General features: G+C 67.2%; 4 protein-coding genes across 9 annotated transcripts; 2 read left to right on the plus strand and 2 right to left on the minus strand.

Annotated features, from left to right (window-relative positions):
• The first annotated feature begins 2,469 nt into the window (after nucleotides 1–2,469).
• Nucleotides 2,470–10,052, plus strand: CIAO3 (cytosolic iron-sulfur assembly component 3). Its single transcript, XM_045994124.1, has 11 exons — nucleotides 2,470–2,598; nucleotides 3,623–3,718; nucleotides 5,208–5,351; nucleotides 5,627–5,759; nucleotides 6,189–6,323; nucleotides 6,609–6,727; nucleotides 6,908–7,037; nucleotides 7,701–7,773; nucleotides 8,212–8,349; nucleotides 8,805–8,962; nucleotides 9,145–10,052. Exons 1-11 carry the CDS (start codon nucleotides 2,533–2,535, stop codon nucleotides 9,381–9,383), a joined length of 1,431 nt encoding a protein of 476 aa, XP_045850080.1. The 5' UTR covers nucleotides 2,470–2,532; the 3' UTR covers nucleotides 9,384–10,052.
• A 64-nt stretch (nucleotides 10,053–10,116) lies between these two features.
• HAGHL (hydroxyacylglutathione hydrolase like) lies at nucleotides 10,117–13,429 on the minus strand. 2 transcript variants are annotated; one of them, XM_045994125.1, is made up of 9 exons: nucleotides 13,057–13,429; nucleotides 12,507–12,711; nucleotides 12,103–12,167; nucleotides 11,898–12,015; nucleotides 11,713–11,821; nucleotides 11,532–11,635; nucleotides 11,196–11,297; nucleotides 10,802–10,881; nucleotides 10,117–10,544 (listed from the first exon to the last, which is right to left on the minus strand). In XM_045994125.1, exons 2-9 carry the CDS (start codon nucleotides 12,609–12,611, stop codon nucleotides 10,382–10,384), a joined length of 846 nt encoding a protein of 281 aa, XP_045850081.1. In that variant the 5' UTR covers nucleotides 12,612–12,711; nucleotides 13,057–13,429; the 3' UTR covers nucleotides 10,117–10,381. The 2 variants fall into 2 exon arrangements, with proteins under 2 accessions (XP_045850081.1, XP_045850082.1); XM_045994126.1 differs by lacking the exon at nucleotides 13,057–13,429 and having other exon boundaries at nucleotides 11,196–11,294; nucleotides 12,507–13,026.
• Nucleotides 13,430–13,457: 28 nt separating this feature from the next.
• Nucleotides 13,458–17,497, plus strand: CCDC78 (coiled-coil domain containing 78). Of its 4 annotated transcripts, XM_045994123.1 has the most exons (14): nucleotides 13,458–13,588; nucleotides 13,726–13,843; nucleotides 14,058–14,144; nucleotides 14,222–14,308; nucleotides 14,547–14,705; nucleotides 14,782–14,838; nucleotides 14,938–14,999; nucleotides 15,127–15,205; nucleotides 15,308–15,813; nucleotides 15,879–16,047; nucleotides 16,219–16,259; nucleotides 16,932–16,998; nucleotides 17,070–17,170; nucleotides 17,250–17,497. In XM_045994123.1, exons 2-14 carry the CDS (start codon nucleotides 13,784–13,786, stop codon nucleotides 17,362–17,364), a joined length of 1,590 nt encoding a protein of 529 aa, XP_045850079.1. In that variant the 5' UTR covers nucleotides 13,458–13,588; nucleotides 13,726–13,783; the 3' UTR covers nucleotides 17,365–17,497. The 4 variants fall into 4 exon arrangements, with proteins under 4 accessions (XP_045850079.1, XP_045850076.1, XP_045850077.1 ...); XM_045994120.1 differs by having other exon boundaries at nucleotides 13,569–14,144; XM_045994121.1 differs by having other exon boundaries at nucleotides 13,569–14,144; nucleotides 17,253–17,497.
• ANTKMT (adenine nucleotide translocase lysine methyltransferase) lies at nucleotides 17,493–19,231 on the minus strand. 2 transcript variants are annotated; one of them, XM_045994127.1, is made up of 5 exons: nucleotides 18,538–19,221; nucleotides 18,356–18,460; nucleotides 18,135–18,275; nucleotides 17,876–17,926; nucleotides 17,493–17,748 (listed from the first exon to the last, which is right to left on the minus strand). In XM_045994127.1, the coding sequence occupies exons 1-5, from the start codon at nucleotides 18,697–18,699 to the stop codon at nucleotides 17,527–17,529; spliced, it is 681 nt and encodes a 226-aa protein (XP_045850083.1). In that variant the 5' UTR covers nucleotides 18,700–19,221; the 3' UTR covers nucleotides 17,493–17,526. The 2 variants fall into 2 exon arrangements, with proteins under 2 accessions (XP_045850083.1, XP_045850084.1); XM_045994128.1 differs by lacking the exon at nucleotides 18,356–18,460 and having other exon boundaries at nucleotides 18,538–19,231.
• Between the last annotated feature and the right edge of the window lie 366 nt (nucleotides 19,232–19,597).

Genomic DNA, 19,597 nt, shown 5'->3' on the forward strand with positions numbered 1-19,597 from the left:
CCCTGAGTCCGGTGACGGGTGTCCTTAGAACGGCAGGGGAGACACACAGGAGCCCTGCGACGGAGCCGGGGGCTGGAGGGACAGAGCCATGTGCCCAGGGCTGCCCGGGCCCACCAGGAGCGGTGCCAGGCAGGAGGGAACCTTTGGAAGGTCCTGCCGACACCTTGGCCTTAGAATTGTGGCCTCAAGAACCAAGGAAAAAAAACTTCTGTTATTATAGCCCCCCGTCGCGTGACCCCTGTTGCAGGAGCACTGGACGCTCACACAGGCCCAGTCCCCGCGACCAGTCCCCCGACCGCAGGAGGGTCGGCAGCTCCGTGCATCTCGGTGGAAGCCGTGCCTGCTCCCACCCCAAGATCTGCTGCCGGCTTTGCGCACAGGGGCCTGCAGGCACATCTGGGGCGGAAGCCAAGCTCTGCATCGGCCCCGGCTCAGCGAAAGGGGTGCTCACACCCGTGGCCCGGGCTGGCTGCAGGGCCTCCGTGTCCCCCACGTGTGTAAACCCTGGCGTTGCACACGGGAAGCGTGCGGCCAGTACTCAGTCACGATGATGATGAAACAGTCCGCAGGTGTGAGAGCAGGTGCACAGAGGAGGCAGGCACGGTGTTGGCTCGGGGCCTCAGGGTCCCCAGGGGCCCTCATCACGTGTGCGTGCGTGTGGGATCAGAGACCCCCAGGTGGAGTTTCTGAACCAGACGCTGCTTCGGCCCCCAGGCACCGCACGGGGATGGTGGGACTGGGGGCTGGAAGCCAGGAGAACTCCGATTCACTCACTGTCCCCTCTTGGAGCCACCTTGGGGACGCCGGCTTCAACGAGACACAGACTCACGTATCATACAATCTGCCCACTTCAAGTGTGCCATTCAATGGTTTTTGATACGTGACATTATTTTTACGTTGTAGCAACACGTATGTGACACAATTTGCCCCAGGGACCCCGTGCACGCGCCCCAGTCCAGGCCTCAGCAGCGTTCACGGGGAGGTGTAACCACACCTCCTTCTCCAGCGCCTCTCGTCACGCACACCGAAACCTCCTCCCCAGGCCCAAGCTACTTGCTGTCTCCATGGAGCGGACTCCGCCGGCGTCCTGGAAATGGAGTCCAGCGATGTGGGGCGTTCCGTGGGGCTCCTCTCACCCAGCCTCGTGTCCTCGGGGGTCATCCACACGGCGGAGGGCGTCCCTGGCTCGCCCTGCCTTGCAGCTGACTACTCACCCGTGGCAGGGAGGGACCACAGCTCCTTCCTCCACTCGGCTGAAGGCCACTTGGGCTGTTCCCGCGTTTTATCCCCCCACCCTTTGCTCCCCTTGGTTTGCGCCCGCAGACCTGGGTTCCAGAGGGGCAGGGAGGTGGAGGCCGGCCCTGCACCCACGCGGGCTCTGGCATCCCCGTGGTGCGCTCCCCCTTCCAGCGCTGGGAGAACCCTCCCTGCACCCCAGCCGCAGCCCCTCCCGTGGAAGCCCCCTCCTTCGCTCCTGGGACTGACCCCAATCCTGCCCCCAGCCCACCTCCGCCTGTGGCGCTCACGTATTTTTCGGGAACCTCCTCTGGCCAAGGTTAGTTGGGGCTCCTGACTCCTAAGAACCACTTGGGACTGTGCAGTTTCAGGCATCCTATCTCAGACCTGGGACCGGGATGGGTGGGCCTGGAAGTCCCTCTGGTTTACCTGCCCGGGACCATCTCCCCCCGCCCCAGCCCAGCCCCCGCCCAGCCGCTGCACCGGAAATTCCTGCCCTGGCAGCCACGCGGAGCCGCTGCAGCCCCGGCCCCCGGGAGGCTGCCCCAGCAGCGGGCCTGGCGCTCTGGGCCGCGCAGAACCCCACAGGCAGGTGCGGGGCCGCCAGGACAAGCGCACCCTGGGGCAGGAACTCCCAAGAGGAGCGGGACCCAGGCCGGGCTCCCCCGGATTCCCCCGGCCGCCGCGGGCTGAGCTCCGCGAGCCCTGCGCGAAGCCCTGACGGAAGGTGCTCACTGACGCGAGTCGCAGCGGCTGGAGACCGGCGCCGGCTGCGAAATCTCACGCGGGCGCGAGTCTTCCCCACGGGCTCCCCCAAGTACCGCGTCCGAGGCCCTCCGGAGCCCCGCGGCTCGGCGCCCCGTCGCGGCCTTGTCAGCAGCCGCCCGTGTCCCTGTCACCCGCACGTCCTCACCCCGCCGCCCAGACCGGGGCCCACGAGGGCCGGGCGCCCCGCGCGCCTGTGGGACCCAGTACGGCGAAGCCGCTGCCTCTGCAAACCCCCAGGTCGAGGACTGCGGGGCCGCACCCCTGGCCGGCCGGCGAGCCCTCGGGGAGGGAGACGTCGTCCAGGGCTCTCGGCTCCCCCCGCCGCCGCCCGAGAGGTGGGGAAGGCGACAGGTTCCTCGGAGGCACTAGGCCAGCCAGCAGGGGGCGCGCGCCCTCCAGGCGCGCGGGGGGGGGGGCAGACGCGCATGCGCCGCGCGGGGCGCTTTCCGGCACCGTGGCGGAAAGCGCTTGCCGTTTCGCGCCGTTTGGCGACTCCTGCGCCGGGAGCCTGGCGACAGTACGGCAGCCATGGCGTCGCCCTTCAGCGGGGCGCTGCAGCTGACGGACCTGGATGACTTCATCGGGCCCTCTCAGGTGGGCCGGCCCGCGCGGGCGGCGGCCGGGTGTGGGGTGGGGCCCCGCTACCCGCTCAGTTTCTTCCCCCGAGAAGCGGGATCCGCCCGCGCCCCCGGCGCCCTGGCCAGCTTCCCCCCGATGGGGAGCCGCGGCCGGGGATGCCAGTGGCCCGGCCGCGGGTGGGGGGCGTGCCGAGTGCCCCGTCACCGTGGGCACCCGGAAGCCGGGCGGGGCCGCCGGCGTCACCTCCCGGGCAGTGTTGGGCTCGGGCCGGGGCGACCCTGTCCACTCCCTCTAGTGGAGGCTGGGACGGTCCCGGAGGTCCGGAGGGCAGAGGAGCTGGTCCCATGGCGTCACCTGCCCTGCTACCCGGTGCCCGCCGGGGTGTGTGGGCGTCGCTGGCGAAGCTGGCCCTTAAGGGAAGCAGGACAGCTACACTGGCGAGGGAGTGTCGCCCTCATCGGGTGTCCCTGCCTGTCAGGTGCGCCCGCGGTGCAGGACCAGGCCGCGGAGCGGGGAGGGCGCGGGGCTGGGCACAGCACGGTGGGCAGGGCTTTCTGGGGCGCACCATCCCTGGGAAGGCCGCCGCCAGAGAGGTTCTTGGACAGGGAGACCCCCAAGAACTTGGGGAGTTGGGGAGAAGAAGGAACTCCTTTCACTGGGGCCTGGGCAGGGCGGTGACCTCCGAGCAAAGCATTCCTGCCGGGGTGCGGAAACGGTGGCTCCTGGGTGTCCTCTCGGTGGCCAGTCCGCGTGCTGAGAACAAGAGTAAAGTTCAGGGCGGGCAGGCTTGCAGGGCGTCAGCGTGCAGCCCGGCCGTGCGGGCCTTCATCTGGCTGTGAGCCGCAGAGTGACCGCCGGTGCCGGCGGGCTGTTGGAACGTGTCCCCCGTGTGCGCGCGGGGTCAGCCACCGTCCTGCTAAGACTGCGTCCGTGGCCGGACGAGAGGAGTCAGGTGCGCTGGCATGACCACCGGGTCGCTCCTCTTCTTGCGGAACCTCCGTGCACTCAGGCCCCCACTTGGGGTCTCTTCCTTGTACAGGACTGCGTCAAGCCCGTGAAGGTGGCTAAGAGCACGGGAAGTGGCGTGGCCAAGATCCACATTGAAGAAGATGGGAGTTACTTCCAGGTCAGGCAGGTGAGTTCCAGCCCAGATCACCAGAAACACGTGGGTGCTGCTCTTCGCAGTTACCGTGACCCGGAGACCTGCCACGGCGGTCAGGTTCGCTGTCATCAAGGCCAGGAGGGCGGGGGGTGGGGCGGGGGTGTGGTGGAGGGACACAGAGGCCGAGCGTGGAGCCTCACCTGGTCTGCAGAGGGGCTCTTCTTGCAGAGCTGGTGGTCTCGGTCTTCCCTTTCCCTCTCTCCGTGGCTTCTCACCGTGTGGGGTTTTCCAGGTCAGACAGCTTGCTGTCAGCGAACCCCCGCTTCCTGTATAATCGCGCAATAACGAGATCCTGGTTTAAGGATCATCCGCTGTTTGGACCCTCAAGAGTGTCTGTGCCGTCCCGTGGGCCACAGGCATGGGCGTACCTGGCCCAGAAACTTCTCCTGGGCAGGGGAGGAGCCTCAGGGGGCACAGGGTAGGACTGGACCGGGGGTCAAGCGCTCACAGGGAGAGAGCCGGACGTTTGCTCAGGCCAGGAGTGTGACCCCGTGGCACACCACAGCTCCTGCCCAAGCCTAGCCCAGCAAAGGGAAACACCACCTCAGGGTTGGGGGGGCGGTCCCACAAGTGAAGAGATCCAGGAGAGGTGGGCGCATCAGTGGGCCTTGCCGTACCGAGCAACAGTGATTGATCCGGAGGGAAGTTGGGAATAGGTCTCTTGGCACAAAATCAAAGCCTGGCCTTTAGGCCCGTCCAACTCTAAAAATACGCACTGAGCTCAAATCACGGCTTTGGTGTGAAGTGCCACCCTGATGAGCTGGGCTGGAAGGGGGTCCCCGTCTCCTCAGCCCGCTGGTCACATTCTGGGCCCCGGCAGCTTGCCCTGGCCCCGACCCTTCTTTAGTTAACGGAGGGAGTACAGGTGCTCAGCTGGGGTCGCTTGCATCTCGGGAAAGTGGCAGAACGTCAGCCTGGAGGCCCTCGTCCCACACCAAGCTCTGCACCTGTTTGGCGATCCGGCTGTTGCTGCCCGTGCATCTGTCCGCCTCTCCTGGGCTGGTGCTCGCTGGGCAGACCGCTGCCTCACTCTGCCCTCTCCCCTTCATCTCAGCCTTGCCTTTCCCATCCTCCCGTTGGAGCCTGGCCGGTGACGCCTTCCTCTCTGCACAGCCCCACGAGTGTAGACTAGGAGCCTCTGGCAAGTCACCTGCCGCTCTGCAGAGCGCACACCCACGCTCCACCCGGCAGGCTGCAGGCCTCGTTAACACGCCTGTGATGCGCCAGCTGGGCTGGTGCCCAGATTAGAATTCGATAGAGCTAGACTACATATAGAACGAGCGTACTCCTCCAGCAAATGTTGAATTTTTAGAAATCCAGTGGCATTCAAAGCCAGCCAACTACCACGCTGGGTGTCAGTGCTGCGAGCCAGAGAATCAAGGTTTCCTGTAGGTCCCGTTATCCCAAGGGCTCGTGTCCGTGTGCAGGGGGCCCTGTTGAATACCGAGTGCTGTGCTTGCAGGACGGCGGGACTCAGAAGCTCGAGAAGGCCAAGATCTCGCTGGGCGACTGCCTGGCCTGCAGCGGCTGCATCACCTCTGCGGAGACCGTCCTCGTCACGCAGCAAAGCCACGAGGAGCTGCGGAAGATTCTAGATGCCAATAAAGTAAGTGGTGGGCGGTCTTGGAGACTCTTTTAGCCTGACATCGACGGCAGCATCCTTTGCTCTTGCTGTCAAGGGCCGCTCTCCAGGTGGCTCCCTCATTTTCAGTGGTATCCGTGGGATGTCAGTGACTTGTCCTACCCCACCGCTGAAGTGTTGGGCCCCACCTGCACATAGAAATGACATGCCCCGGAGACAGGGCGCGCTCTCACCAGCACCGGACCCCTGGGGGTGAGTGCGGAAACATGCTGAGTGAGCACGTGTCCCTTGCTTTGCAGATGGCAGCCCCCAGTCAGCAGAGGCTGGTTGTGGTTTCTGTCTCGCCCCAATCCAGAGCGTCGCTGGCCGCAAGATTCCAGCTGACCCCTACAGACACTGCCAAGAAGCTGACTGCGTTCTTCAAGAAAATCGGTAGGCGCCAAACATCACAGAGCGCTCCGACTCAGAGGGGGCGCCTCAGGCCTCTGAGTCACTGAACTCGAAACACACCAGAACCTTCCAAGCTGACTTCAGGCCAAAGTTTTGGTTTGACACACGAGAGCTGTGCCTTTTAAGAGAGACCTTCTGATTTGTCTCTGTGCTCTCCTGGCCTGGAGCTTACCCGCTTCTCGCGTTGTGTTTGAATGATCGTCGTCAAGGCCCGTTTCCCAGGTTCCGGCTCAGATCAACTTTGGTCGACCTCTGTGAGCTAGGAGCTGGGCTGGGAGGCTGTGGGCTGGGTGCCACCAGGACGTGGCCGGTCCCGGACAAGCCAGGTGGCAACAGCTCCCTGGGGCGTGGCCGGCAAGGCCTCGTGATTCACCGCCCTTCGTGGCAGTGAGGTGGGTGCTTGCTTTTCAGGGGTGCACTACGTGTTCGACACCGCCTTCTCGAGGAACTTCAGTCTCCTCGAGAGCCAGCGAGAATTCGTGCAACGGTTCCAAGGACAGGCCAGCTCCACGCAGACCTTGCCTGTGCTCACGTCTGCCTGCCCAGGTGTGTCCACACTGCTGGCCGCGGGGAACAGGAATGCTGGGGCGGGGGAGCGGCGCAGGCTTCTGGCAGGATGGGCTCCTTGGCGGAAGGAGGCACCCCGAGAGTCACTCAGTTCCCCGAGACCGTGATCCCACGGGTGCTAGCAGCGCTGGACAGTGACGGCAGAGTGAGGGACGTTCTGTAATGGGACTGTACCTCCTTGCACGAGTCGGTCCCCTGCAGGATGTCCTGTCACCTGCTGCCCAGCCGGTGAGATGCTCCTTTTCTTGCCGGTGTCGGCCACAGGCTGGATCTGCTACGCGGAGAAGACGCACGGGAGCTTCCTCGTCCCTCACCTCAGCACAGCGCGGTCCCCGCAGCAGGTCATGGGCTCCCTGGTCAAGGACTTCTTTGCCCAGCAGCAGGTAACGGGAACGTTCCAGCTGTGAACCAGTCACTGCCATCACCCTGAAAGATCAGCCAAGACCCACACAAAGGACCACGGTCACGTGCTGGCCGCTGGCTGGTGTCCCCGCCGCCTTACCCGATGGGCCCCTGTCCCGTCGGGTCAGGCCGCGACTCCACATCTCCACGTTTCTCGGCAGCATTTGACCCCCGACAGGATCTACCACGTGACGGTGATGCCTTGCTATGACAAGAAGTTGGAAGCTTCCAGACCAGACTTCTTCAGCCAGGAGCACCAGACTCGTGATGTGGATTGCGTGGTCACCACAGGTCAGTTCCCGCTGCCCTGAGGCTAGGGCACGGGCGGCATTGCCTGGCGGCTGGAGCCGCCGTCCCCTGTGGACGAGGCAACCCCGGTCCTCCCCTGGGAGCCAGGCCAGGCTTCGCCCCGTTCCACCGTCTCGGAGAACTGTGACCGACGGGCCCCCCTGCCCTACTGGGCTGTTTGCTCTCAGACAGTCTGCGTGGGGAGGTGGGTGGAGATTCCTGTCAGCTGCTCTGACTCTCGTGGGTCACCCCATTTCTGAGTTGAGCAGCCTCTCAGAGTCTCCCGAGGGCTCCAAATACAGAAAAGTAAATGCTTGAGAGCCCAGCCAGGGTGGGGAAGGCCCCCCTGCACGAACACACGCCCTGGTCCTCCTGACGAGGAGCCGGGAGCACACCACTGCAGGCGCGTCCCAGGAATGGGCGTGCTCCCCCCACCCCCGGCTGTGTTGGCGCGAGAGCAGCTGCAGGTCCGGGGCGCGGGCTGGCTCTTCCGAGGGCCTTCAGAAGTGGGTCCTCCTTCCGCTCTGTAGCCGGGTTCTCGTCCACCCGCAAGCCGGGAGGTGGACGTCAGGGTGTCCGTCCACCAGGGGCACGGGTGCCATGGGCTTCCTGCCGTTTTTACTGCGATCGCAGCTGAACAGCAGCTGTGCTGGGGTCTTCTTGTAGGAGAAGTCTTCAGGTTGCTAGAGGAAGAAGGGGTTTCCCTCTCGGAGCTGGAGCCAGCCCCCTTGGACAGTCTGTAAGTCGCCTCCTAGTGTGGAGCGGGGTCAGGGCGCTCATGCTGCGGGTCCGGGGGCTGCCGACGTCTTGACAGGCAGGAGTGAGCACGGGGAGGTGGGCAGCGTCCCCTCCCTTGCTCCTCCCCATGCGGCTTCCTTCTGCTCGGCCCTGTCTGCCCTGTGGTCTGTCTCGGTGTGCACCGAGGTGGTCAGGTTCACGAGACGGCCAGTGGACAGCCGACCCCAACCCGACCCAGGCCTGAGCTCCCGAAACAGGTTACTCAACAGACAGATAACCTTCTTCCCGCCTGAGCTGCCACCTGACACACAGAGCCCCCAGGTTTCGGACTCCTTTCCCGTTCCGAAAGCAACTCCTTCCAACGCGAGAGACAGAAGCTATCTGAAAGCCCCGTGGACAGCAGCCGCTGCTGCCCCCTGAGGCCGTGCCTGCTCCCTAGGTGCAGCGGCGCGTCTGCCCAAGAGCCCACCAGCCATCGCGGCGGGGGCTCCGGGGGCTACCTGGAGCACGTGTTCCGGCATGCAGCCCGGGAGCTCTTTGGGATCCACGTGGACGAGGTCACCTACAGACCCCTGAGGTCAGTGAGGAGGGCTGGAGCTTGGGAACAGGTTAGCCCAGTTGGGGCAGCCTCGGCCTGGGTCCCCTGGCTGAGGTGGGCTTGGAGGACAGCAGGCTGGGTTTGGCAAAGACCCAGGACACCAGGCAGAAGCTGAGACCTCCTCTCCGGCCAGTGCTCTCCAGGGCTCTGCCTCCCCGTCACGGCGGTCGAGAGCCCCCGGAGGCCATGGTTGGCAGGGTCTGTCCCGACATAATGCTCTTTTCCGTAGCGGGGGGCTGGGGGCTGTCTGACCTTGCCAGGTTGGTGGCCATCGTCAGGAGGGAGGGGGTTCCTATCCTGAGGTTCGGGACACCAAGCGAAGTGAGCTGCTCACCCTTCCCTTCCGTCACCGTCCTCCACAAGAGCCGGTCGCGGTGGCCCACGTGCCCGCAGGGGTGGGAGGCAGGAAGGAGCCCAGCCTATGCTCCCCTCAGGAACAAGGACTTCCAGGAGGTGACCCTGGAGAGAGAGGGCCGCGTCCTGCTGCACTTCGCCGCCGCCTACGGCTTCCGCAACATCCAGAACCTGGTGCAGAAGCTGAAGCGAGGGCGCTGCCCGTACCATTACGTGGAGGTCATGGCCTGCCCCGCAGGTAGCTGCGGCGCGGGGGCCCTTTCCAGGGCTGCAGGAGGGCTGGAAGCGGAGCTCCGTCTCCTCCCCGGCCTGGGCGGCCCGGAGGCTCGGGAGAGCCAGTGTGGGAAGGGGCCGGGCTGTACCCGCCGTGGGCAGGCCTCCTCCCATGACCGTGTTCTCGCCTGCCCTGCTCTGCGACAGGCTGCCTGAACGGCGGAGGCCAGCTCAAGGCCCCCGGCACAGCCAGCAAGGAGCTGCTCCAGCACGTGCAGGCACTGTACGACGCGGTGAGGACGCAGGCGCCAGAGGACGCACCCGGCGTCCGGGAACTGTATGAGCACTGGCTGCAGGGTGAGGGCTCGGAGCGGGCCGGCCGCCTGCTGCACACGAGCTACCGCGGGGCGGAGACGGCCAGCTCTGGCCTCAGCATCAGGTGGTAGGCTGCTTCCCCACAGGGCTGCCAGGCCCGCCCAGCCAGTACTGGGACTCCCACGAAGCTCAGGTCCTGAGACCCCAGCCCAAAACCCTGGCTGAGCTGCAGGGATGTGCTGGAGCCCACACAGAAATGGGACTTCGGCCCAGAGCCGGTCAAGGGGACCTCCAGCCCGCCCTCACCCACACTCCCCATCGCAGGAGGCCAGAGGTTCCACGAGGTCCCAGAACCTCCCCGTGGGCCCAGGTCTGCAATCAGTGTTCTCTCTGCTGCCTGGAGACCCGAGGTAAGGCCCAGGCCTGTGGGCCGCTTAAGGCAGAACGAAAGTGGGATTCCTCCTCCCCATTCCTGGAGTCACCCGTGCCAGACTGGTGGAGTGCCCTCCGGCCCTGGATGGCAGGGAACGCTGGCGGGAGAGGAGCGCGCGGCCCACAGCACCCCACGCTGGGGGTGGCGTACCTGCCCCACCTGGAACTGGGCGTTGAGGACGCCGTGGTCTCTGGGACCTGACAGCTTGCATTTCTGCGCAGTTCCGGGCAGGAAGCTGGCTCTGTTCGAGAGACCCCGTGAGATCAGGCGCTGAGTCCCATCTGCAGAGCTGGGTCCCCACTTACGGGGGTGGGGGAGAGGGCAGAGCGGGGTCAGCTCGCCTGGCGTGTTGTCACAGAGCTCCCCGTCTAATAAAGAGATCTCTCTGAAAACGCTTCCAAGTCCAAGAGCATCCACCAGCATCCAAAAAGAACCCTTCCACAGCTTTATTCACAGTCAGAAGCCCTGTGCACCCCAGCACGCATCCCAAACACCCAGGCCTCGGGGTTCACACGCACCCCAGAGAGGAGCCTCACATGTCCATCCAGTACCAGGGTGCCCACTCTCCAAGTCTGGACAGCCAGCTGGGCCGTGGAAGGTGCCAGAGGCAATCCTCCCATGGGCTCAGTCGGCCAAGGCGTGAAGGAGGAGAGATGTGCTGCCTGGCCCCACAGCTGGTCCTCCTGGGGCTCACTTCTATCGAGGTGTGCCCAGGAGCCCCCACTGCAGGGCCAGGAGAGCCCGGGCCTGCGGCTGCAGTGGCTCAGCCGCCCGCTGGAAGCTCGCCCGCTCCTTGCAGAGTGCCTCGAGGACCTCGGCCGGGGCTGCCTTCCCCGTGAACTTGCGCACAGGCTCCTCTCTGTAGGCAGAGGGGACGCCATGGGGAGACTGTTGGGGAACTGCCGGGGGGTGTTGGCAGGAAACGCTTAGACAGCAGCTGCTCCCTGGTGCCAGTCAGCCCCCTAACCGGTCCCCTGGCACCTCCCGCAGTACCCAGATGACGCTGAGGGGGACCAAAGGACAGCAGGCCAGCCCCGGGACACCCTGCTCTGGGGCGCAGCCCCGGGGTGGGCACAGGGCCCCACAAGAAGGCCAGGGACGCCAACCAGTACTCACGCCACCCTTAGGAAGGGGTTGTAGAGGAGCTCCTCGCTCAGGGTGGATGGCACTGTGGGAAGGTCGTCCTCATCCCTCTTCTGGAATGAACACAGGGTCCTGTCACTGCCCTATCTCAAGAGCCCCAAGCAACTTGGCTGCACTCAGCCCTGCCCCTCTCTGGGGGCGGGAGCAGAAGGGCTTCCTCGCCTCATCTGGTCCTCGGGGACAGCCACCCCTCCACCTGCACAGGCCCCCATCCAAAGCCACCCACTCCTCCCCTACCCAGTAGAAGCCGGCGGACTCCAGGCTAAGCCAGGTCTGGTCATGTCTGACTCCCCTAGTAGCCCCCCTCCTCTGGCCCGACCTTCGTCCACCCTCCAAACCTCTAGGAGAGAGGGTCGGGTGGCCGCACCTTGGCCCACGACAGCTTTGCTCTCACGTGGTCGTTGCCGGGCTCCACTTTCTGTGCAAACTCAAGGTTGCCCAGTGTGTGTTCATGGCCACAGAACACCTTCTGGAGAAAGGAGGCACTCAGGGGGTGCCCAGCGCTGCCACAGGCAGAGATGGAGGGAGGCGCTCACCTGGGCTTGCCTGGCCTCTCCCTGCACCCTCACACCCCACGCCTGGTCTGCCCAGGCTCCTTGGCTGGAGCGCTCATTCTGCACCCCCATGGCACCAGTCAGGGTCAGAGTGTGTGGGTTGTCCAGGGTGGCAGGACCCTGCAGGAGGGGAAGGGATGGCCACTCACCGTCTCGGGGGGCAGGCTGCCCAGGGTCTCCGTCAGGCTCTCATACATCTGCTGAGCGGTGCTCTCCAGGCGCAAGCCGCAGCCGGCCACCGACAGTGCATCCCCTGGGGAGGACAGCAGGTCAGAGAAGGTGGGGCAGGGTCACAGACAGGGGAGACTGGTTGGGTGGGGCAGCCAGTACCCGAGAACACCGCGGGTGGATCTGGACACTCTTCTTCCCACAGAAAGTAGCTCATGTGGCCGGAGGTGTGGCCTGGCGTCAGGAGACAGCGCACGTGGATGGCCCCAAACTGCGGCAGAGGGGCGGGCTGCTGGTGAGGCGGGAGGGCGCAAGGCGATTCCCCGCCCTCCCGGGCGCGCGCTCACCCGCAGCTCCTCGCCGTGCACCAGCCTGCGGGTCAGCGCGCAGATGCGCTCGTCCGCGCCCAGCACGGCCAGTCCCGGCTGCAGCCGCGCCAGCTCCGCGTTGCCCCGCGCGTGGTCCCTGCAGACGGGTGGGAGCAGGATCACGCCTGGGTCGGGTGGGGCAGGGGCGATGCCCTCGCGCCTCGGCCCGCCCGACCGCGCTCACCAGTGGTGGTGGGTGGTCAACACGGTGGTCAGTGATACCCCCTCCCGGCCCACGATCTCCAGCAGCTGAAAGGGACGGGAGTTAGGGAGATTTGGAAGAGTCCGGTGGCCGCCCACCCCTCTGCCCCCCAATTAGGGCGTCCAATGTGATGTACACAGAGTCCCAGGGGGTCGGGGGACCCAGCAGACAATGACTGAGCGCCCAGGGCGTAGGACAACGGTGAGGCACCAGGGAGGGTAAAAACGGGGGTCAGAGACGGTCCTAACTTCAGGGCAGCCCCGAAATAATCCGGTAACCGTAATCGCCATGTGCCCAGAGATCAGAGAGCCGGGGAAGGGCCTGCTCCAGCCACGGTGGTCGGGGCACCCCAGCGGCGCTCCCCGCCGCCCACAGGCTGCCCTCACCCTCTTGGGCACGGCTACGTCCACGGCCACAGCCTCCCGCGTGTGCTCCTCGATGACCAGGTACATGTAGTTATCCTCGAGCACCGGAATGACCTTGACCTTCATGGTCGCAGAGCTCAAGCACCCGCGTCTCCTCGTCGAGAGGCCCCAGGCTTCCGAACCCCCTCCTCGGGGCGGGGGCTCCCCTCTCCAGACCAAGGCAGGGCTGCGCGAGGGAGGGGTCAGCTCCTCACACTCATCGGGGGCCGGAAAGGGAGCCCGCCCGCTGCTCCGCGGACTTCCCGGAGCTCCGGTGCGGAAGCCCACGCCCCAGGCTCAGGCCGGGCCGACCAGTACGCACGCCAGCCCGCCAGCGGCCGCGACCACAACCACCCGGCCGCCGCCGTCGCCGCCGCCACTGCCGCCGGCAGCCGCGAAGGCCCCGCCCCTCGCGACGACGCAACCGCCCGCCCCGCCCGCTCTGCGCCTAGGCCACGCCCCCGGGGCCGCCCCGCCCCGCCCCGCCCCCCTCCCGGCGCGGCGCTACGCGGGCCCCGAACCGTTTCCTTACCCGCACGGGCTGACCGCACGGACCGCCTCGAAGACTACCGGACAGAGACGGGCCTCAGGCGCTGGCCACGCCGCCTGAACGGAGCGCGGCGCTCGGGCCGGCCGCCGCCATGGCCCCTGCCCCCGCCTAGGGAGAGCGCGTGCGCGCGCGTGCCCGATGGGGGCCGCACGCACGTCGGGGGCCGCAGCGCCCGGCACTCGGGCGCCGCCTCCAGGGAGCCCTCCGGGTGCCGGGGCTGAGCCTGTCCTCCTGAGTCCCCCAGTCCCTCGACTGGAACGTCCGCGGCCCCTTCGCTCAGGCTGGGGGCGGGGGAATCTGTCCAGTTCGCTCACCTGCCCATCCCAGCGACCAGCCAGCGGCAGTGGGCACACCGAAGGCGCCTACTGTGGGAACGCCCACGGCAAGGCAGGGCACCTTGCGCGAGCACAGCGGTGAGGGCGGCGGTCGTTCCATTCTGTGCTGGGCCTTCTCATGAACTCCTGGTCCATCAGGCCCCGGGATCGAGGCTGCGGCGCCGGCCTGCACTGCCCAGGTGAAGGATGGGTAGCCATATACGGAAGGAGCCCAGAGTCCCCCTCCCTGGCTCCCCTCGTGGGTGGGGCCCCAGACACCCCCGGGACCGGCAGGGGGCCAGCAGAGGCCTTGGCAACACAAGCCACTGTGTTGCAGCAACAGGCGGGTTGGCAAGGCGGCACTGCCCTTGGGGAGACCAGAGTCCTTTCTGCCTATGGAGCATGCAGCAGCCACAGCCCCCAGGCCGAGACCCCCACCGGGGGCCACTGAGAATGTGAGTCTCTCCGGGACACTTCTGCTTCTGCCATGGCGCCTGGGTTCCTCCCTAACCCCTCAGAGGCCAGGAGAAACTGCTGTGTGTGTGGAGGGGGTGCTGGGGAGGGGGCAGTGCATGGCGGCAGTGCATGGCCGGCAGCTCTCCTTGGGAGTGGAGGCCACTGCTCAAGCCTAAGACACAAGTGGGCGATGGCGGGGCAATGCCTCCCCAGGTTCTGCCCGGAGCAGAGGACTGGGCAGCCTGCCTCAAGACAGAGCTTCCCTCGGATCTGGAGCTGAGTGAGTCGCAGCGCCTGCAGGTGCGCGTGGGGCCCTAGGGTGCCAGCTAGCAGGAGGGAGGGTCCCCGGGGCACCCTCTTACCCTGACCGCCCACAGATCTCCAAGGAGTTGGTCGACCTGCAGATCTCCGCGCACCGCGTGCGGGAGCAGCATGAGGCTGAACTCTTTGAGCTGAAGAGTGAGGTGGGTGCTGGCAGGTGCCCACGCGTCCCGGCGGGGGCACGTGGTGGGAGGGGGCATACCTGGGACCCGTGCTGTGAGGGGTGCTGGTATTCGCATGGGATTGTAGACACTCATGCAGTGTCTGTGATACCCACATCTCCCGTGTGTGCTTTGTGTGCCTGTACGTCCCCTGGTGATGTTGACTTACCCTGGGTGGCCTGGCAGGCAAGTGCACCTGCTCACCCTGGTCACCCTACAGGTCCTATGGCTGGAGAGCCGGGTGCTGGAGCTGGAGCTGCATGGAGATCGCACAGCCCCCCGAGAGGCTGCCTTGGGGCGCCGCCAGGAGCTGGCACGGGGGCTCCAACACAAGGCCTGGGAGCAGGGACGCTCCATCCACCACGGACCCCAGGTCGCCGTGAGTGCATGGCTGGGTGGGAGCCAAGCAGGGGTGCAGCAGAGACAGTGAGGTTGGAACCAGCTCTCTCCTACAGGCACAGCCTGAGGACTTCGTAAGCCCTAAGGATGAACAGCAGAAGCTGGGGAACAGCGTGAGTGAGCAGTCACCTAGCCTGGGGACCTGTCCGGATCTGTCCTAGCCCAGGGTGGTGTTGGGCAGTGCCAGGAGCCCAGAGCTGTGCACCCTGCAGGGAGAATGGAAGCGCGCGCTGCAGGAGCACAAGGCCCAGAGGCAGGCACTGGAGACTCGTGTGTGAGTGGCTGCCTCACGCGGGACCGGCAGGACGCAGTACCGCACCAGGCTCGGAGTGGCTTTTCCCGAGGACCCGAGGGGGAGTCCCTGCCCTGGGTCCAGCTAAGCTTCACACGCATGTCCGCAGGGCAGACCTGGGCCGGCGGCTGCAGGGAGCCCTAGAAGAGGCCAGGACGGCTGGGCAGCAAGTAGCGGCACAAGCCATGGTGAGGCCCGGCCCTCCCCACGCTGAGGTCTAGCAGGTGGCGTCCTACCGCCGGCAAAGGCCCGCCTCGCGGAGTGTGGTTCAGGGCTGCCCCCGCCCCCAGCTGCTGTCGGCCTGCCGAGGCCAGCTGCGCCAGGCGGAGGCGGAGAACGCCCAGCTGCAGGGGCAGCTCAAGACGCTGAACGGAGAGTACGCCCTGCACCTGCAGCGCTGTGCCCGAGCCGTGGCCGTGAGCACCGGGCGGGGTGGCCCTGCGGTGGGGGAGGCCTCGCAGCCTGGGTGTGCCAGACCGCTTCCGGGAGACCCCGGGGTCCCTGCCTGCTGCACTGCCTCGGCCGCTCCCCAGAGGGCGCTATGGGAAGCGGGGTGCGCCCGGCAAGCCCCGCCCTCCCCAGGCCTGGCCCCACCCCCGCCCCTCCAGGAGTACGCGACCCGCGCGGGCCAGGAGCCGGCCCCCGCAGCCCTCCGCACGTTCCTGGAGACCACTCTGGAGCACATCCGGGCAGCGCACCGCAGCCGTGAGCAGCAGCTGGCCCGGGCTGCTCGTGCCTACCGCAAGCGCCTGTCAGATCTGAGCCGTAGACACGAGGAGCTGCTGGCGACCCGCAGGTGGGCCCCTCCCTGAGCCGGGCACCGGGGTGGGGTGGCCCTATGTGACTTGGCATGTGGCTTAGTGTGCAGCAGGTGCTGGCAGACTCCAGTGGGGCACCTGGGACCCCCAAAGCTACTTTTGACGCAGCCACCTTACACCTGGAGCCCCGGTCTCTGCACCTGGTCACCAAACTCGGCCACCCAGAAGACCAGGCCAGGCAGGAGACAACGCTTCGGAAGCTCCAGGCCCAGGTGAGCGTTCCGTGCTGCCCTACACTGGCCTTGGGGCAGAGCACCCCAGAGCACACCCCAGGCCCATCACAGGCTCAGCAAAGACCCAATTCCTGAGCAGCCTGCCCCGTTCAGCCGAGAGAGTCCCTCGCACAGCTCACCGGGCTCATGCTGCTGTCCTTGTTCCTACAGAAGGGGCCCAGTGAAGCCTCCCTGGGAGTCACAGACCCACAGTGAGTACCCTGGGGTGGGTAGTGGGGGGACGTGCAGGGGATCACTCACTTGTTCCCCAACTCTAAGCCCTGGGTGGGGTTTTGGTGGCAGTGGTGAACAAGGTAGCCCACCTGTGCGCGTGGGTTTTGGTCTGCATGGGAGACAGCCAAATGCCTGGGTGAAGCGGGGCCCCAACAGGAGAGGGGCTAACCTTGAGCGGAGGGCCAGGGAGACCCCCAGAGAAAAGGACCTTTCAGTAAGACCCAGGGGACCTAAGGATGAAGAGGTGTGGGGGATGGCCAGTAGAGGCCCTGGCCCCAGGTGGAGGGGACAGGACAGACGCAGGTTGCCTGGTGACTTTCACAGCCCTTGCCTTTGGGCCTCCATGTTCCTATGCAACGTGCAAGGGCTTGTGTCAGTCTATCTCCAGATTTTGAGAAATAAACCCCTAAAATGTGGCTCAGCCCTCCGTGAGCAGCCCGTGGGCCGCTGGGCCCGGGTTGCCCTGCCCCCACGTACCGACGGACAGCTCAAAGGGCCAAGCAGGATTGAGTGGACAGGAGGGCGCATGCTGTCCTGACCTTGCTCCCAGCAGGCAAGTCAGGGATCTAAGGGCCCCAACTTGAGCAAGGTCATCGGTCAACACCTGAGAGGACGCTGGCCCTGCTGCCTGTCCCTCTCTCTCCTCACAGGGGCCAGGAAGCTGCCTCCTGGGCCCAGATCCACCAGAAGCTCCAGGACTTCTCCCGTGGCACCCAGGTAAGAGGCAAAGCTGGCTGAGGCCCTTCTCACACTGTCTGGCCCTGTGGCTTACGCCCTCCCCATGCCAGGCGGAGCTGGAACGCGAGCGGGCGCAGCTGCTAGTCCGGGCCACGATGGCTGAGGAGCAACTTTCTGAGCTACAGGAGTACGTGGACCAGCACCTCGGCAGGTGGGCCGGGTGTGACCTGCAGGCCTCGGTCCCAGGTGACAGCACCGCCAGGCCGGCGACCAACCCGGACCCCTCCTAGCAGGTACAAACAGGAGATCCTGAGGCTGAGGACGCTCACGGGTACACAGGACGCCTGGGGAGTGGGGACCACACCGCCCATCAAGCCCCGGCACCCAAGGACCCGAAGCCGCTAGCCAGTTGTCAGACTCAGGGCAGAACTCTTCTCCACAGCCAGCATGGAGCCCTCCTCACAGCACTCCCTCGGGCGGGAGCGGGGTCGGGGGTGTGTCACTGCACCCAGCCTCCTCCCAACAAGAGTCTGAACGAGTCCACGAGTCTTTACTGTGTGCAAATGGTCAGCCAGCCTGAGAACTGGGCGGCCCAGGGGCTGAGGCAGAACTGGGTCCTGGGGACGCCCGACCAGCCAACCCGCCCCTCGGGACATCGTACGCCCAGACCCGGTCCACACCCTCACCCATCACAGCCACGGGCTGCCATGTGGGGAGGGGGAAGCGCCCCGACACCACTCGGGCCCCTTCGGGCAGCTCCGCCTGCAGCTTGTCCTCCAGCTGTGGGAGCTGTGGGAGAGAGCAGGAGGATCGGGGTGCAGGATGGGACGCGGCCGCCCTGCCCAACTCCTCCAGGCCTAACATGTTCCAGGAGGACGTCCCGCGCCTCCCCTGCCGCTCCCGGCCGCAGACCTACCACGCTAGGGGCCAGGAACACGGACACGTTGCGGCAGTCCCTCAGGTCCACCTGCAAGAAGAGATCGCCCCAGCAGGGAGTAGGGCCCCAGCCGGGAGGAGGTCTGGTGGGCGTGGGGCCACTGTGGCTTCCAAGTCCTGGCCCCAGCCCACGCAGGTGGCCGGAGAACCTGCGGTTGGGTTGCCAGCTCCCGAGCCAACCCAGCACCGGAGCGTGGAGGTCAGGTGTGGGGTCTCGGGCTCCCGACCCCCCGGGTTACCTTCCAGAGGTCCTCACGGCGGTAGCAGACGCTGCCGGCGCAGCCCGCCCTCCACGCGTGCAGCCGAGCCAGACCCACCAGCCAGGGGTTCAGCTCGTAGCCCACGGCCGGGCGGAGGCCGCACCTGTGGGCGGCCAGCACCTGTGGGCACAGGAGGCCGTGGGGACCCGAGGGCGCGCAGGCCGCCGGCGAGGGGACGCCCACCCGCACGCGCCACTTACAATCCTGCCGTCCCCGGAGCCCAGGTCCACCGTCTTTCCGGGGCGGCCTCGCAGCAGCGACAGCACGTGCTCCACCTGCCGCGCGCTCGCGCCCACGTACGGCACCTGCGCAGGGAGGCAGCGGGGCTGGTCCCCGAGCGCGCCCCCGGCCCCCCGCCCGCGCCCCGGCCGCCCGCGCGCACCTGCAGCCGCAGCGGCACGCGCCGGAAGCCGGGCTGCAGCAGCAGCGCCCACACGGCGTAGGCGGCCAGCCCCGAGCCCGCCGCCGCCTGCAGCAGCTCCCGCGCGCCCAGCCGCCGCCCGCGCAGCTCCGCCAGCGCCTCGCCTGGGTCGTCCTGCTCCATGGCCGCCTGCGCGCGGCTCCGGGACGTCCCGCCGCTCCCGGCCGGCCCCGGGAGGCGACGCCGGAAGTGGCGGGGCGGAGGCCTCGGCGGGAGCCGGAAGCCTCGGCGGGAGCCGGAAGCGGCCGTCACTGGCGCTCCGGCCGGGGTCCGGGGCCCTGCCCGCGCGTTCCGGACCGTGGAGCCTGCTCGCCCCGTCCCCCCACCTGCCCCGGTCCCGCTCGAAGCCCGCGGCCGCCGCCCGCAGAGAGGGCTGGACGCGCCCGGGAAACGGGGTGCTGCGGCCGAAGGGGGTTCCCACGGGCCCCGCGCCGGCGGCCGTGGAGCTCGGGGCGGTGACGAGGTCGCAGCCGCCCCGGGAAGGCGCGTGTCCGCCCACAGGGACAGCCCGAAGGCCAATCCCCCGGCTCCCCTCCCCGCAGCCGAAGTCTGGGTCCGCGCGGGGCGTGGGGGCCTGAGGGAGGGGGCGCTCCGCCGAGACGCGGGGTGACCGGGGCGGAGCGGGGCCGACCACGGCGGAGCGGGGTGACCGGGGCGGAGCAGGGTGACCGGGTCGGAACGGGGGTGACCGGGTCGGAGCGGGGCCGACCACGGCGGAGCGGGGCCGACCGGGCCGGAGCGGGGCCGACCCGGGTCGGAGCGGGGCCGACCGGGGCCGGAGCGGGGTGACCCGGGCCGGAGCGGGGTGACCGGGGCCGGAGCGGGGTGACCGGGGCCGGAGCGGGGTGACCCGGGCGGAGCGGGGTGACCGGCCGACCGGGCGACAGGGGCGGAGCAGGCCGGGGCTGGCTCTCCGTGGGTGTGGTGGGAGGGGAGCTGGCCCACACACAGAGGTGCCAGAAAGGGCCCAGAGAGGCGGAGTCCACCTTCCTTCTCCAAACAGTGACCCAAGCCCTGAGAT

The sequence above is a fragment of the Meles meles genome, chromosome 21 (genome assembly GCF_922984935.1).
Source record: "Meles meles chromosome 21, mMelMel3.1 paternal haplotype, whole genome shotgun sequence".
NCBI classification, from domain to species: Eukaryota; Metazoa; Chordata; class Mammalia; order Carnivora; family Mustelidae; genus Meles; species Meles meles.